The sequence below is a fragment of the Leucoraja erinacea genome, chromosome 23 (genome assembly GCF_028641065.1).
Source record: "Leucoraja erinacea ecotype New England chromosome 23, Leri_hhj_1, whole genome shotgun sequence".
Classification (NCBI taxonomy): Eukaryota; Metazoa; Chordata; class Chondrichthyes; order Rajiformes; family Rajidae; genus Leucoraja; species Leucoraja erinaceus.
The window spans coordinates 20,823,896-20,840,040 of NC_073399.1; the positions used below are offsets into that span (position 1 = coordinate 20,823,896).

At 45.1% G+C, this 16,145-nt stretch overlaps 1 protein-coding gene across 1 annotated transcript in view; it reads right to left on the bottom strand.

The window, feature by feature from the left end:
- Positions 1-15,265, bottom strand: part of LOC129708376 (heparan sulfate glucosamine 3-O-sulfotransferase 6-like) — a 140,134-nt gene extending 124,869 nt beyond the window's left edge. The window contains exon 1 of the mRNA XM_055654074.1: positions 14,404-15,265. Coding sequence (XP_055510049.1) covers positions 14,404-14,936 — 533 coding nt within the window. The 5' untranslated portion in view covers positions 14,937-15,265. The remainder of the gene's footprint in view (positions 1-14,403) is intronic.
- Positions 15,266-16,145: the final 880 nt, after the last annotated feature.

The following is a 16,145-nucleotide window of genomic DNA, read 5'->3' on the forward strand; positions in this document are numbered from 1 at the left end:
TATGGGTCGAGGAGCTGTAGAAAACCTATGTGGTCAAAGGATGAAGGTACAAATTCTGCATAGACATCAGAGGTCAAGATGAAAATCAGGACCTTGGAGCAGCGAGGAGATAGTTCTGTAACTGCGCCTATGCCAACCTACCAAGGTTTGGATCGTCTGTCCTGATATCCTCATGCATGGCTTGGTATGAAATGACTTCCTTGAACCATTGGCAGAAAAATAGAATTTGTTGGATGAGGTGGAGAAAAAGAGAAGCGTCATCAATCATCGTTGACGAGAGAGATGAGGGGTTGGCCTGGAACTTCTCCAGGTCAATACTGAAGCAGTACTGGCAGATCATCTCCATCTACAGTATGCCAATGCCAAGAATAAAGCCTGCACAAGTCTTGTGAATTCTTGCAAGTGATAAAGGTCAATGTGAACACCAACATATTCTATCTCCGTCTGCCAGCAGGGGTTACATTTGGAGTCACACTGCACGGAGATAAACCTCCATCCCCCAAACTGGCATCAACTATCAAGCATCCGTTTACACAAATCCTATGTGAATCCCATGTTACTTTTCATATTCCCCAACAACTACCTTCAAAATTCTACCACTCACCTACACACCAAGGTCACATTTCTGTAATTGATCAACCTTCCAACCCATACGTCTCTGAGATGTGGGAAGAAACTAGAGCACATGGAGGAAACCCATTTGGTCACAGGGAGAATGTCGCAAACTCCAGACAGACAGCACCTGAGGTCAGGATAGAACCTGGCTCACTGGAGCAATGGGGCAATGCCACAGTGATAGTGCCTCTCATGATTGTTGATGTTCAACCACAGTAGACAAATCACCCAGACACATTGGAAGGAACTTACTAGCACACTGCTTCTCAGAGGAGACAGTAGTCTCAGCGAGTTCAGCAGCACAGTGCAGGGTAAAAGCTTTGATCCAGTAACCCACCATCCTGATGAAGCTAGTGCTGACTGCTGTGGGCTGGCTGTCACTGGCACCAAAGCAAGGCAATGTCAGAGCAATAATCTAATTGAACAAATAAACAAGACATGCCCAATAACCTGCTCAGAGAGGTCCTGCTCTCACTGTGTTATCTGTTCAGAGAGATTACAGACTCACTCAGTCAATGTATCAGATTGATTACAATCTCAGACTAGTGTCTTGGTTGAAGAGGACACAGATGACGCAGTAATTTAATCAGGGAGATTACAGGCCACTCTGTAATCTTATGAAATAGATTACAGACATTCAATAACCTTATTTGAGTGATTACAATCTATGTTCGGTAAAACAGTCGGAGATTAAGGACTCCAATTGGTAATCCTATCTCAGAGATTAGAGACTAGGTCCAGTAATTCTGATCGAAGAAGCAGTCCTATTTCAGTAATCTGCTCTGCCATGTAATAAGAACAACAGTGTCATGGGGCAGCATGCCCTTCATGTAACATCACTTTAGTTTAGTTCTGAGATACAGCGCAGAAACTGGCCCTTCGGCCTAACGAGTCCATGCTGAACAGTGAGCCCCGCACACTAACACCATCCTACACACACAAGGGACGATTTACATTTATACCAAGCCAATCAACCTACAAACATGTAAGTTTTTGGAGTGTTGGAGGAAACTGAAGATTTTGGAGAAAACCCACGCAGGTGACTGGGATAATGTATAAACTCCGTACAGACAAGCACCCGTAATCAAGTTCAAACCCGGGGTTCTGGCGCTGTAAGGCAGTAGCTCTATCGCCATGCCACCGTAAAGAGGTTATCTTTTTTGTCTAAACGGGAAGGTTATGGGTTCAAGTCCAATTCTGAAAGGAAGGAATGCCAGATTGCTTCATGTTTGGGACCGGGCATTAAACCAGGATCCCATGTAAACTCGAGGATGCATATTAAAAATCTCATGGTGCAGTAAAAATGATTGTGGTGCCCAAGTCAATATTCATCCCTCAACATCACTAATACAGACAATTTCATCATTGCTGCAGGTCCTACATTACAACAAACACACTTTACAACAAAAACTACTTCACTGGAACATCCGGAAAGCTCGTTCTTTTTTCCTTGTTGTGTTATCGCAATGTGCATCACCATTCTAATGTTGCCAAGGCCATGGAACTCCTGGGTGAACACATATATGGGAGCACCATCACCAGATGGACCATAGTGGTTTATGTAGATGCGTCCTTTCAGATAATGAGGGGTAGACAATAAATGGCCAGATACCACGGCGTCAGGCGTGAAAATTAATTGTCCGTGCTTGAATCTGTCACGGGTTTTGACATCGATGTGGAAAGAGTTTCAAATTCAAACTGGTTGGAGAGATCAAAGATGCCTGTTTGCCAAACATGATGGGATCACACGTTCTCTGTGTGGATTCAAGCTCCGGCAATGTCACTGGGGGTTGGGCAGAGCCCTTGTCCTCTTGCCATGTTGAGAGTTTTGTTCATGTTGATTTTTTGGCAGAAGAGACAAGGGTGGATGTTCAACAAGAGAAAAAAAATTAATTGGATTCTGGCAGCGTTACAAAGTGATCGCTTTCGAGAAGAAATACAAATGGAGATTGTATCCAGGTTCCCTAAAAGGTTGTAGCCAATCCCCTTCACTCTGCAATACCAATACTGATTTAAACCGAAAAACCCTTCAATAGAAGCAATAACTCAGCGACACACAATGAGACAAACTCAGGCTAAAATCACTAACAGACTGATGCCTAACCCTCCAGAAATATTTACAAGGGTTGAACTAAAACATCTTCTACAAAAATACATGGAAATGCCCAAATCAAAGAAAAATAACATGAATTCTGCTGTTTCTAACTGATGAATAAAATAAGCGGAGAGCACTAAAGCTGGCACGGGGCGCTTCAGAAAAATAACTGTTACTTTAAATAAATCAAACAATTAATTTAATTCCGGGCCTGGCTCAGTGCTGCAGGTGTTTATCTCTTTGCTTTGATTTACAATGTTCCCAGTTCTACAACAGCTTGTGAACATGCATCAGGGAGCAGGGAACTAGTCTCCTCTGAGTGCAGATCAAAATCTGTTGGTCACACTGGAACATTTCTCTGATCTGCTGGTGCATTCTTCCAATGCAGGCAGGAGACCTACAATTGAAAAAAAGAGCAAGAGAAGGATTTGGCAAAGAAAAAGCTCACTCAGCCGATTTTATCACCGCTTATTGGGTGCAATTGATTAGTCTCGGTCCTATGCTCTTTCCTTTATAGATCTGTAAATGATTTTTATGTATTTATCCAATTTTTTAATAAAGTTATTTTTTAGTGTGTTTCATCATTCTTTCAGGCAGGACATTCTGGATATTGACGCTCAAAATCTCATTGTGCTTTTGACATTTATTTTAAATCCATGGTGTGCATTTCCCAACTCTGTTAATTTCTCCCTTTCAATGTAACATAATTTTGAGCCTCTTTCAATTCTTCCCTTAACCTTCTCTATTCCTGGATTAAAGATGCTTAACGTTCGTTGTCCTTTGCTAGACTAGAACATGTTGGGACCAGACAGTATATCTTCAGTATAGGTTTAGTCAGGTACCAATATAAAACTCCTTAGCCTTGAGGTCAGGTCCAATTTATATCCGAGCAGGTCTTTATCCATACAGTGCATTACCAAAATGAAGGTGAATACAATGTTTTTCCTTCCTCTAATTCCCTAAATGTGATGGCTGGTGGTACTGAAATAACATAACACTCTGGGCCTGAATCCAATTACAAATATTCTATGATGATCCAAACCCATGTTTCCCATGCTACAACAACAGAGTCTCTCCTTGCATTTACATTGCCTGATTTAAAATCACAATTCAAGCCTTCAACTGTAAAATTCCCAAATACTGATTCCTCTCTCTAACAGAAGTTTGCAGAATAGTCCCGATCCAAAACATCACCTATCCATTCCCTCCAGAGATGCTGCCTGACCCATTGAATTACTCCAGCACTTTTTTTTTGCTCAAGAGCCCAGCATCTGCAGTTCCTTGCATCTCCTCTCTCCACCTTTCTCTCTTCCTTCAAGATGCTCCTTAAAAGCTATGCCTTTTATCGATTATATTCATCTACCCCGCTATCCCCCTATGTGGCTTTGTGCCATACTTTCTTTACAAATGTTCTTGATCGGTATTTTGAGACATTTTGCTCAGTTATGTGTGATATAGAGTTCTGTTATTGCCCTGGACTTACAACAAACAAGACGTCCCCTGACCCATTCACCTCAGGTTGGACCTCCACCCAGGTACGCAGTAAACCAGTCACTCAAACGATAATTACACAAATCATTTTTCATGTTATTGTATAATTACTCCCTTTACCACAAATGCCATATTTGGATACTTTTCAACATTTGTGCATCCCTACTTCATTATTGAAACGATCTTTATTTCATTATCAGCTGGGAAGCCAATTGTGAGTTGTGCCATTGGTAATAATAAATTCCTACGCATACTCCAACAACATACATCTATTCACACAGGTGTATTATAGCATTGTTACATATGATTATTTAAAAAAACTAACATCAAAGAGCTGGAAGCCATCATGTAATAAAAGAAATGGGAACATTAGTGGGGGAATTTCTAATGTTAGGCTTTGGGTTTTGAGATAGTCAGGTTCAAAATGGAATTGTAAAGTTGGTGTATATCCACCAAAGTCAAGTCAAGTCAAGTCAAGTTTATTCGTCACATACACATACGAGATGTGCAGTGAAATGAAAAGTGGCAATGCTCGTGGACTTTGTGCAAAAAGACAAACAAACAAACAACCAAACAAACTATAAACACAATCATAAACACACACATATTATTTTACATATTAAATATTGGAAGGAAAAACATTCAGTAAAGTTAGTCCCTGGTGAGATAGGAGTTTACAGTCCGAAGGGCCTCTGGGAAGAAACTCCTTCTCAACCTCTCCGTTCTCACAGCAGAGAGAGAAGGGTTCATGATCAAGGTCAAATTAGAGAATGTTACAGTTGGGAGGGTAAAAAGGCCTTGAAATGTATGTAGAGAGAAGGAGGGGGATAAAGAAGAAAAGTGTGGAGACAAAGAGATGGGTAGAATAGAGATGGAAGGAGATTGAGAGGAAGGAGAAAGAGAAAGAGGAAAAGGGGATGAGATGAGGAAGGCGTGGGATAGAGGGGATTGTGGGATAGAGGGGATTGTGGGATAGAGGGGATTGGGATAATGAGAGGGAATTGTCTAATATGTGGAACAATGAAGAGTGTAGATTGAGGTAGAGGGGGTGGCAAATAGAAAGCGCAAAAGAGAGTAAAAAAAGAAAAGGCACAGAGAATAAAAGCCATGCAAAGTCAGAAAATGTGTTTCACAGAGACATACACACACACACGCACATACTCATACATGTCATGTCTCAATACATATTTCATTAAACAGACAAAGACGACAAGTGTGGGAGCATGAATCTCACATTCAGCAAATACACATCCTCTGCAGAGTAACACACTCGTGTATAAATAGGCTCTCCAACTGGGAGATGCTAATTTCTCATCCTACGCTTGTACAATCAATAGTTTTCAAGCAAAATGATGAAGGCTGTGGGAGGTTAAACAGTTCTCCTTATTAATAAGGACGATTTTCTTTCAGTGGAAACCATTTGACAACAGATGTCTGTAGTTTAAGTCATCTTACCTAGTATTCAACAAGAAATTATATAGCCTGAGTTTCAAGGCAACATGAGTAAATATACCTGTGAGAATAGTCTTCACCTGCAGGTTGATCCTACGCTGAACCACGTGCCTGTTTGCAGACGCTGAATAGATCAATGGGTCAATTGTTCTCCTCGGCAACTACAGGAGATACAAAACCTGGTCTTTCACCTCATCCCTTCCCAACATTCCCGAACCCAAACATTATTATCAGGTGACGCAGTGATTCACTGCACTTCCAGTCTGATACAGTGGACACCAAAAGCACTGGTGATCTCTTCTACTTGGGAGAAAGCAAACACAGATTGAGGGACCATTTGCAGAGCACCTGCTTTGAGTGCACAGGGGTGACACTGCACTTCTAATTGTCATTGACATTCATTGCTGCCACTTTGACTGTCCTCCCACACGGTGCTGTGAAGTTTGAAGTATATCAGCACATCTTCCATTTGGGCACGTTGTAACATTTGCAGCGCAGTAATTAAAAGTGTTAGATTATTGCACAACTTTATTTTCTGGCTTACAACCTCTGGAATCAATGGAGAATTTAACTTTTTCAGTAACTTGCTTCCTCTGTTTATATCAGAACTGGCCAATTTTGTTGCAGATTATCCATCTGTAATATTAACTCAGGTATTGTCTGATCTGTTGCACATTTCCTCCAACTCTGAACTGTTGCACATTTCACATGATCCTTTGTTTGCTCTCTCTCTCATCTCACTGGTTAATTTATCGATTTTGTCAGAGGTTTATATGGCAATCGAGTCCACACCCGACTGAGGTTATTCCCTTTGTTCTGTCTAAATGTTCCCCAGCCTCTCTGCAACTTCTCCCTTTGCCAGCTTCATAGAAGGAACTTAGACCTGAAATGCTTATGCCCCTGTCCCACTTAGGAAACCTGAACGGAAACCTCAGGAGACTTTGCGCCCCACCCAAGGTTTCGGTGCGGTTCCCGGAGGTTACAGGTGGTTGCCGGAGGTTGCAGGTAGTGGAAGCAGGTAGGGAGACTGACAAAAACCTCCGGGAACCGCACAGAAACGGGGGCATAACTCTCTTTCTCCTTCCACAGATGCTGCCGGACCTGTTGAAGGTTTCCAAGATTTACTGCTTTTATTTCAGTTTTTTCCCCCTATTTCATCCCATATCAGCCTCATGCTGATTGTGATTTGTTATCTTGAACATATTTCAAGAATAGGAATTCAAATAACATTGGCTGGCCAACTTAAACAGTGTTGGGCTGAAACAGTTTGTGATTTCCTCTTCTACTGAGAGCTCTGTCTACTACTCGATACATTGATGGCACCAACAGATCTGCAGGCTTTTACAATTATGCAGCCCAACAATAGTATGTCTAAAGAAGGGTCTCGACCCGAAACGTCACTGATTCCTTCTCTCCAGGGATGCTGCCAGATCCGCTGAGTTACTCCAGCATTTTGTGTCTGTCTTCAGTGTAAACCAGCATCTGCAGTTCCTTCCTACACAATAGTATGTAACGGCTCTAGACTAGCAATAATAGATTTATCAATAACGTTGCCAGCATGCAAAGTAGTTGATGGAGTTGCTAATCAATCAGCAAACAAAATGAAGTTAACATAATATGGGGTTACAGTGTGTGTGTGTGTGCACACACATAACGTGCGTGCATCTGTGTGTATCTAGGGTTTGAGCATCTATGCATGATTACACTTGGGTATCTTCATTTTTCAATGGATGTATTTCAGCTGAATCAATGTTCCGATAGGAAGATGATTTAATCCAAGTAATTTTGTGTGCTTAACCCTTAACGTGGAAAATAAAACATGTTACAAAGTAAAGATTCTTGCTATGAGGGGTTTCATAGACCAGTAGATGGGCATTGAAATAACTGACTGGAACACTAATTTATCATTTCCAATCTTCAGCTACCCAGATTTGACTTGTGACATTGAACTTCCATTTGCTGATTTCTCTCTTGGTCTCTGCAGGCCACAAGAATCATTTCCAGGTTCTATGGAAAAATATTGCTCATGGGAAAAGAGAGACCCAAAGACTTGTTCTTTTTTCAACCATTTTGGATCGTTAGTCCCCAACCCCTATGTTTGACTGGCTCCCAGTCAGACCATGGTGTCTCAGATCTGAACTCCATTAACCTGTCTTTGATGCCAGTTTCCAAATGGGCTAATTTTGAGTCATTGCACTACATTTAAAATTTTTTACAATTTTAAGGTTTTCAGTGCAATAAATGAGCATCTAGCCAGGCTTTTGCGCTTGGCTCCCAGCTGACAGTTCCTGGAATCTCTGCTCTCCGGTATGGAATGTCTCATTCAGAATCCAACTCCTGGAAAGTGCCTTCATTTTACAAATTACTGTATTTATGTCTGATTGCTAGTGAGCTCACAGGTCCAGGGTCTGATCCTGACCTTGGATGCTGCCTGTGTGGAGTTTGCACGTTCTCCCTGTGACCACGTGCGTTTCCACAGAGTGCTCCGATTTCCTCCTACATCCCAAAGACGTGTGGCTTTGTAGGTTAATTGGCCTTTGTAAATTGTCCCTAGTGTGCATAGAGTGAATGAGTAAGTGAGATAACACACAACTTGTGTAAATCAGTGGTCGGAGTGGACTTGGTGGGCCAAAGGGCCTGTTCGCATGTTGCATCTCTAAATTATTACGCTGATAATGATGAAATGTGTCAGGTTAGTACAAAGATTATTGTTTGTTATTTTACGGGAGGGATAACTAATTAACAAAACCATACAGTATTCTTAAAATTTTCAAACTCAATGGAAACAAATTATATGAAATGGACCTATCAACAACTTTGAATAAACTGGGTAAACTCCAAATTAGATAATTAATATTGCATTAACATTGGTGTTTGGGATACCATGGATCATTTTGGATCATATTTGTGACCGGTGGAGTTCCACAGGAATCTCTAGTTGGACCTCTGTTGTTTGTGATACATAGAAATTATTTGGGTATAAATGTAGATGTGCTGTTTTTAAATCAGGAAGTCCTTTTGTAGACTTTGATTATAAGCTGCATTTGAGATATTGAATGTAGTTCAAAGTTTAAACAATACATGCAGGACAATTTTTTTACACAGAGGGTGGTGAGTGCCTGGAACGTGCTGTGAGGGGTAGTGCAGGGAGCAAATACAACAGTGGCATTTAAGAGGCTTTTAGCTTGACACATGGAAATGCAGGAATTGGAAGGGGTATGGATCATGTGCTATTAGGCAAGATTGCTTTATCTTGGCATAATGTTTGGCAGAGATATTGTGGACAGAGGGGCCTGTTCCTTAGCTGCACTTTTCTATGTTCTATGTTCCATGTTCTAGAACACTTTTGTACTTCAAATACCCAGTACCAGCATTAGAAGCACCTTGACTATGTTACAATGCACTGAGAGCTGGAGAATGCGCCACCATCCAGTGCCTAAACCTCATGGAAAACGCAGCACACTCTTTAATTACCACCCATAACTTCATAAATTCTAGCAGCAGAATTAAGCCATTCCGCCCATCAAGTCTACTGTGCCATTCAATCATGGCTGATTAATCATTCCCTCTCAACCCTATCCTCTTACCTTTCCCCCATAACCCCTGACACCCTTATTAACCTACCAAGGATAGGTGGGCAATTTAACAAGTTATTAATACAATAGTCCAATAGAGTTGCCCAAAATGTTGTTTTGTCTTAAAGGTAGCACAGTTGCACAGCGGTAGAGTTACTGCCTTACAGCGCCAGAGACCGGGTTCGATCCTGACTATGAGTGCTGTCTGTACAGAGTTTGTACGTTCTCCCTGTGACCGCGTGAGTTTTCTCTGGGTGCTCTGGTTTCTTCCCACACTCTAAAGACATACAGGTTTGTAGGTTAATTGGCTCTGGTAAAAATTGGAAATTGTCTCTAGTGTGTAGGATAGCGCTAATGTACGGGGTGACTGCTGGGCGGTGCTGTCTCAAGACGTCAAAGGGCCTGTTTCTACACTGTATCTCTAAAGTCTTAACATGTATTAAATTATCACAAATGAACAAAAGGACTAGCTTAGACGGGGCATTGTGGTTGGCTGAAGGCTGTTGGGCTGAAGGCTGTTTCCACGCTGTCTGACTCTAGGCAAAACTTTTGAATGCTCTTTGTATTAAGAATTATACACTGTACTTTCCTATGGACATTCCTGCTGGCTGAGGTTAGTCAAAATAGTTGCATTGTAGGCTACAGAAGTCTGATCACTTCATCCCATCAGTTCAGCCTAAAATAAGCCATCTCCCAAACATGAAAAATGACATGTTCTTGTCAGGCTCTGCTTCAGTCTGTTCTGTTATTCTACCTGGCATATACATGACTTCTCAGTAATTAACTGCTCATTGTTTGTGTCAAGGGTTTCATTAGCTCTCGGAGCATGGCATATGGCACAAGAATGTTCAACAGAGTCGCCTACCACTAACACGACACATGCCCACTGCTTCCTCACCACACGCTGTAGCAAAGTGCCAGCAAACCTGTGCTTGCAGCTTCTGCCAGCCCCCTCCACTGGCCTGTTGCTCAGAGAAGCCTGCACCGGGCCCAGCTCCTGCTGATTTTCACCTCCACCCCAGGTCCTGCTCCTCCCCCTCCTGCCTTCAATCCTCCAAAGCTGGTTCTTGGAATCAATTTTCTACAAAATTGTAGAGTTTTAAAATTATGAAGGATAATGGGTGGCTCAGCAGTAGAGTTGCTGCTTTACAGCACCAGAGACCTGAGTTCGATCCTGACTATGGGTGCTGTCTGTATGGAGTGTGTGCGTTCTCCCTGTGACTGCGTGGGGTTTCTCCCGGTGCTCCGGTTTCCTTCCACACTTCACAGCTATACAAGCTCGTAGGTTAATTGGCTTTGGTAAAATTGTACATGGTCCTTAGTGTGTAGGCTAGTGCTAGTGCATGGGGTGATCGCTGGTCGGTGCCGACTCTGTGGGCCAAAGGACCGGTTTCCACGCAATATCTCTAAAGTCTAAATAATGTTGAAAAAAATTGAATAGCCATATTGTGGCCAATGAGCATGGTATTAGTATTGTCTTATTATTGTCACATGTACGGGAGATACTGTGAAAAACGTTCCTAGATTTGAAAATTAGTCAGTGAATAAATAAGAGTTACATTGCACCGAGATATGAAGGATTTTTACTTCGAAAGCTGGTTTCAACTCAAGAAGAATGCAAGTGCAACTCTTAGAACGACGCATCATTTTATTTTGCAAAAGAATAGCTCACATTAATGTCTAAATGTTGTTCTGGGTTGGTTGATATTTGAAAGGAACCCAGAAACGCCGCCTGTCCATTCCTTCTGCAGATGTTACCTGATCCACTTAGTTCCTCCAGCACTTAGTGCTTTGCTCCAGTCTAGGATTCCAGCATTTGCAATTTCTTGTGTTTCCAAAATGTTTTTCCCCTGGACTTTCTGTATATTAGCCGTTTTTACACACTCAGGATTCAAGTTGGGACCGATTAAACAGTTACTGGATGGCATGTCAATAAAATGCAAAAAATTAAAAAACAGTTCTTTGAACTAGTGTCAGGTGAATGAATTTATGTTTGGCGTCGAGCTGCACAGTTGAGAGCCCGCCAGGTGGCGCCGCTGCGCTCGCTTTTAAGTTTAGTAGGAAGCCCTTGCTCACATTCAGATGTTTTTCAACTTTTTAAACCATGCGGCTCACGGGCCCCTCTTCCCCGTAAATGCACAGCAACGACTTACAATCGCCTGCACATGCAAATGAGAGCATACAAATCATATCACAGTTGCGTGCAGAAACCATTAACACGAAGCAAGGGGCGACGGGCTGCCTTTTCAAATATTTATCAGCACTTTCCTTAAATCGGAGATCGGTGGATATAAGTAGACCTCGGGGGGAGTAGAATTCATGCCAACTGATGTAACGTGCCTGATATAAATACTGAAAGACCCATCTCCTGCCTGACCCTACTGACATTCCCAGGGTCCCGGGTGCAGTCCATTAAGTACAACCCCTGCTCTCTTCAAACTGTGGAGTGCATTTTTTAAAAGACCGTTTATTATAAGACGCGCTTTAAAGATGATGAATTAACATTAACACTTTATTGCAAACTCATAACGTTTCCGATCGTCGCTGATCGGAAGCGATGCCCCGCCATGTGGCAATACCGATGGCACATTATACTTCAGCGGCGCCGGCGGGGGGCGGGGGCTTCAAGCACATGAGACCCAACCCCTCCAGGTGCTCAAAGCCTCTGCTTTCAGTAGGTGAAGTACGCGCGCACTCCTCACCGGTTGTAAACGCCTCCCTCTTATTCAGCTTTAAGGTGAAATAAAATCAGCCCAATGTTTGATAAAACGAGACCACGTCTGCAACTTAGTAGCTCGCTCCTAGACACGGGTGCGTCTACTCGGTCACACGATTACAACTTGTACTTTAGACGGAGAGCGACAGACCGGAGCCGGGTCAACTTTGATGCTCTGTTAGAATCGCCCTCGTCTCCCTTTCAATGGCGAAGGGAGGGGGTGAACAGTTGGGACAGAGGGTCGGTAGCACTTCTCGGATTCTACACAAGAAGAAAATGGGGTGGGAAGAATTCGGGGGTTGAGGGATCTAAAGCAGGTGAACAGAATGATCTGTCTCCATTCGATTCTGTCAAAACTGACAACCAAACTCCAGGCAGAGTCAACATCAAAGATGGAGTAAGCGGGACAGGCAGCGTCTCTGGGTAGAAGGATAGGTAATGTTTCCGGTCGAGACCCTTACTCAGACGGGTCTCGACCCGAAAAATCACCCATTCCTTCTATCCCGAAATGCTGTCTGTCCCGCTGAGTTACTCCAGAATGTTGTGTCTATCTTCGGTGTAAACCTGTATATGCAGTTCCTTCCCATGCACGAGGCAACATAACTTCATTGTATTTAAGAAGGAACTGCAGATGCTGGAAAATCGAAGGTACACAAAAATACTGGAGAAACTCAGCGGGTGCAACAGCATCTATGGAGCGAAGGAAATAGGCAACGTTTCGGGCCGAAACGTTGCCTATTTCCTTCGCTCCATAGATGCTGCTGCACCCGCTGAGTTTCTCCAGCATGTTTGTGTACCTTCATTTTATTTATCCTGGAATGTGAACCTTGGAGCAAATTATGAACTCACAACTCAGTTAGCAGCTTCTGTTTCTCAAGGTTTCTCCGTCGGGGAGATGAGGCATGGAGCAGATAGAACGAGACAAGGGGCCGGGCAATGGATGGTGTGTGTGTTAACATTGATCGTAAAGAACAAGGGGGAAGCCATCTGAAAGCAACTGGCAGCCGAGGGATGCTCAGAGCACGGGGCATGCACAAGGAAATGCACGGCGTGGTGGAACAGAGGAGAGGAGAGGAGGAAGATTGGTGAAATAGGCAGGTGCAAACAGAAACCTACAATGTCGTGAGGCAGAGAGGTAAAAAAAAAAGAGTGTATGGACGTATCGATCCGTAGTGAATTATGGCGCAGTGATAGTTACAGATTATTTACAGGAGCAGCTAATAATGTGATATGATAAATGGATAAATAAAGAGAAATAGACCTGGATAATGACTTTGAATGGGACAGCCAGCCTGAAAATAGATACATTATATTTATATACCGATATGGCTCGTTCAGATTAATCGAACGTGAATACTTTTCATGTAGCTGCCCACCCATCTCCCTCTCTGTCACTGAACCCAGCTCCTTGCAAACGCGGGAGGATAGAGAGTGAGTCCGGATCCCTGTCCACCAGCTCCGCCTGCCAAGGGTTGTTTCAAGGTAGTCCGGGAGCCCAAGAATCGGGACGCCAGGGTTACTCCTCTTGGAGTCGGATCATCGCTATCCCCGCTCTGGGGGCAAAGGGGGTGAATTGTGTGACCCCGATGTGAGGAGGGGGTTCGAGATCGGGGGTGGAACGGTGCAAGTTCTCCCTGTGCCCAATGCCCCGGTCTCCTCCCGCAGCCCGGAGATGTGTCGGTACTATAGTTGGGCAAACTCGCCCTCGTGTAGGCAAGTGTTCAATAGGGCACCAAGGATGATGTTAATGGGCAGGAGTGGGGGGGGGGGGGGGGGGGGGGGGGGGTGCATGGGTGCAGGGAAATACGAAATGGTGGGACTGATGAGATAGTCGCCAGCACGGATCCGATGGCCAGAATGGCCGCTCTAGGTGCCACTAACCAAGGAAAAGACCCTACCGTCTGCGGGTGGTGGGGGAAGAAGTTATGGTAAAAAAAAATCCCGTTGTGGGGGAGGGAGGTCGTGGGGTCAGCGATTCAAGTGAAAGGGTCAGGGGAGGGAGGGGACAAATCAATGGCCAGACTCTGAGGGCGGGGAATCTGGGTCAGGACCCTGCTTTGGAGTGGAGGGGAAAATTGGTAGAAGGGAGGGTTGTGGTAATGATCGGTGACCCCGGGGTGTAAGATCTGGTTAGAGGCGATGATAGTCAGAAATTGGGACAGGGTGAGGGTGAATCAGTGACCCTGGGGTGAGGTGAGAGGGGAGTTGGTGACCCAGGAGTGGGGAGGTTTGAGGTTTGGGATGATGATTACGGGGTGGAGCGGGTGAGGGAGGGGATTCAATGTCAGGGTTGGGGCCACAGGGTGAGGGGTGAATCAGTAACCCTGGATGATAGCGGGGCGGGGGGGAATGAGGTTACAAATCTCCGTCTACCCTGGACCGAGCAGTCCCCGCGCTCACCCTGCATCTCACCCCAGCCCCAGCTCACCCAGTGGGTGCCGGTCGAGCGCCCACCTTACCTGTACCACTGCAGTCCCTTGCCATAGTGCCTGTCAAAGAAGTGTGGCTCGGCGCCCAGCGCCCTGACCGCCGGGTGTAGCCGCATGAACTCGAGCAGCGCACGGGTGCCTCCCTTCTTCACGCCGATGATGAGAGCCTCGGGCAGCCGCCGGAGAGCGCACCACCAGCGGCCGCCCGCCTTCGCCGTGCCGTTCAGCTCCCGGGCTGTGGGCGGCCGTCCTGCCTCGGGCGCCCCGCTGCCCTGCTGCGGCTCGGTCCCGGTCCCGGTCCCGGTCCCGTCGCCGGCCGCCGGCGTGTACGATCCGGACGAAGTCTCCTCTTCTCCGGGCTGCACGGTGACCGTCCTCTTCGGCCGTCCTTGCATGGTCAAGGCGGGCTCCAGCGGGAGGGAGTCACAGCAGCCGGCCAGCAGGTAGAAGCAGAAGAGCGAGAGGGTGAAGAGGGAGAGCATGGCCAGCAATTTGTGCAGGGATCTGCCGAGACGGGCACCACAAGTAGACGGGCTGCGCTGGTGTAAGGTCCTACATGCCATTCCTCAGGGCCATGCCCATTTTCACCCATCCTCCGGCATCAGTGCCTCCTCTCCGCCGCTCTCAGCGTCAGTCCATCGCCTGCCTTCAGCAAACTCTTTCACTATCAACTCAACTTTTTACCCCTCCCTTGTCTGTAGCTTTACAGCCCTGTGCCCCTGAGATGGAACAATGTGTCTCTGTGTGTGTGTATGTCTCTTCAGACAGCCTGGCTGCTGTGTTTAATGCCCTCTCCCTCTCTCCTGCTTCACTCCAGCTCTCCCCGTCTCTCCATCCCCAGCTCCCGGCTCTTTTCATTCATTGATTCATTCATTCATTCGGGGAGCGCTCAACTACCAACCAGCTGGGCTGGCGCACCGGCTATTCCTATTGGTCCAGGCGGAAGGGATGGGCGTGTGTATGCAAATGTTGCGACGTTTGATTGGACCGGACGCGAAAGGGGGCGGGGTACACCGTGCATAATTACATTGCGGAAGCCCGGTCTTTGCTATTTGTATTTGTGAGCAGAGGCAAGGTGATTCATTCTGTATAGCTGAAGGCAATCTGGATGGCAATGGATGCTGTGCTTCAATGCACTGATTATATAAACTGTAGCCTGGTGAAGCGCACAGTGCCTCCATTTGCCATGACAGTGCCATGACAGAGTCAAGAAAGTTAATGGCATGTTGGCCTTCATAACAAGAGGAGTTGAGTATAGGAGTAAAGAGTTCCTTCTGCATTTGGACAGGGCCCTAGTGAGACTACACCTGGAGTATTGTGTGCAGTTTTGGTCACCAAATGTATGGAAGGACATTCTTGCTATTGAGGGAATGCAGAGTAGGTTCATGAGGTTAATTCCCGGGATGGCGGGAATTTCATATGTTGATAGAATGGATCGGCTGGGCTTGTATACTCTGGAATTCAGAAGGATGAGAGAGGATCTTATTGATACATATAAGATTATTAAGGGATTGGACACACTAGAGGCAGGAAACTTGTACCTGATGTTGGGGGAGTCCAGAACCAGCTGCCACAGTTTAAGAATAAGGGGTAGGCCATTTAAAACAGAGAGGAAGAAAAACTTTTTCACCCAGAGGGTTGTGAATCTGTGGAGTTCTCTGCCTCAGAAGGCAGTGGAGGCTAATTCTCTGGATGCTTTCAAGAGAGAGTTAGATAGAGCTCTTAAAGATAGCTCTATCAGGGGATATGGTGAGAAGGCAGGAACGGGTTAC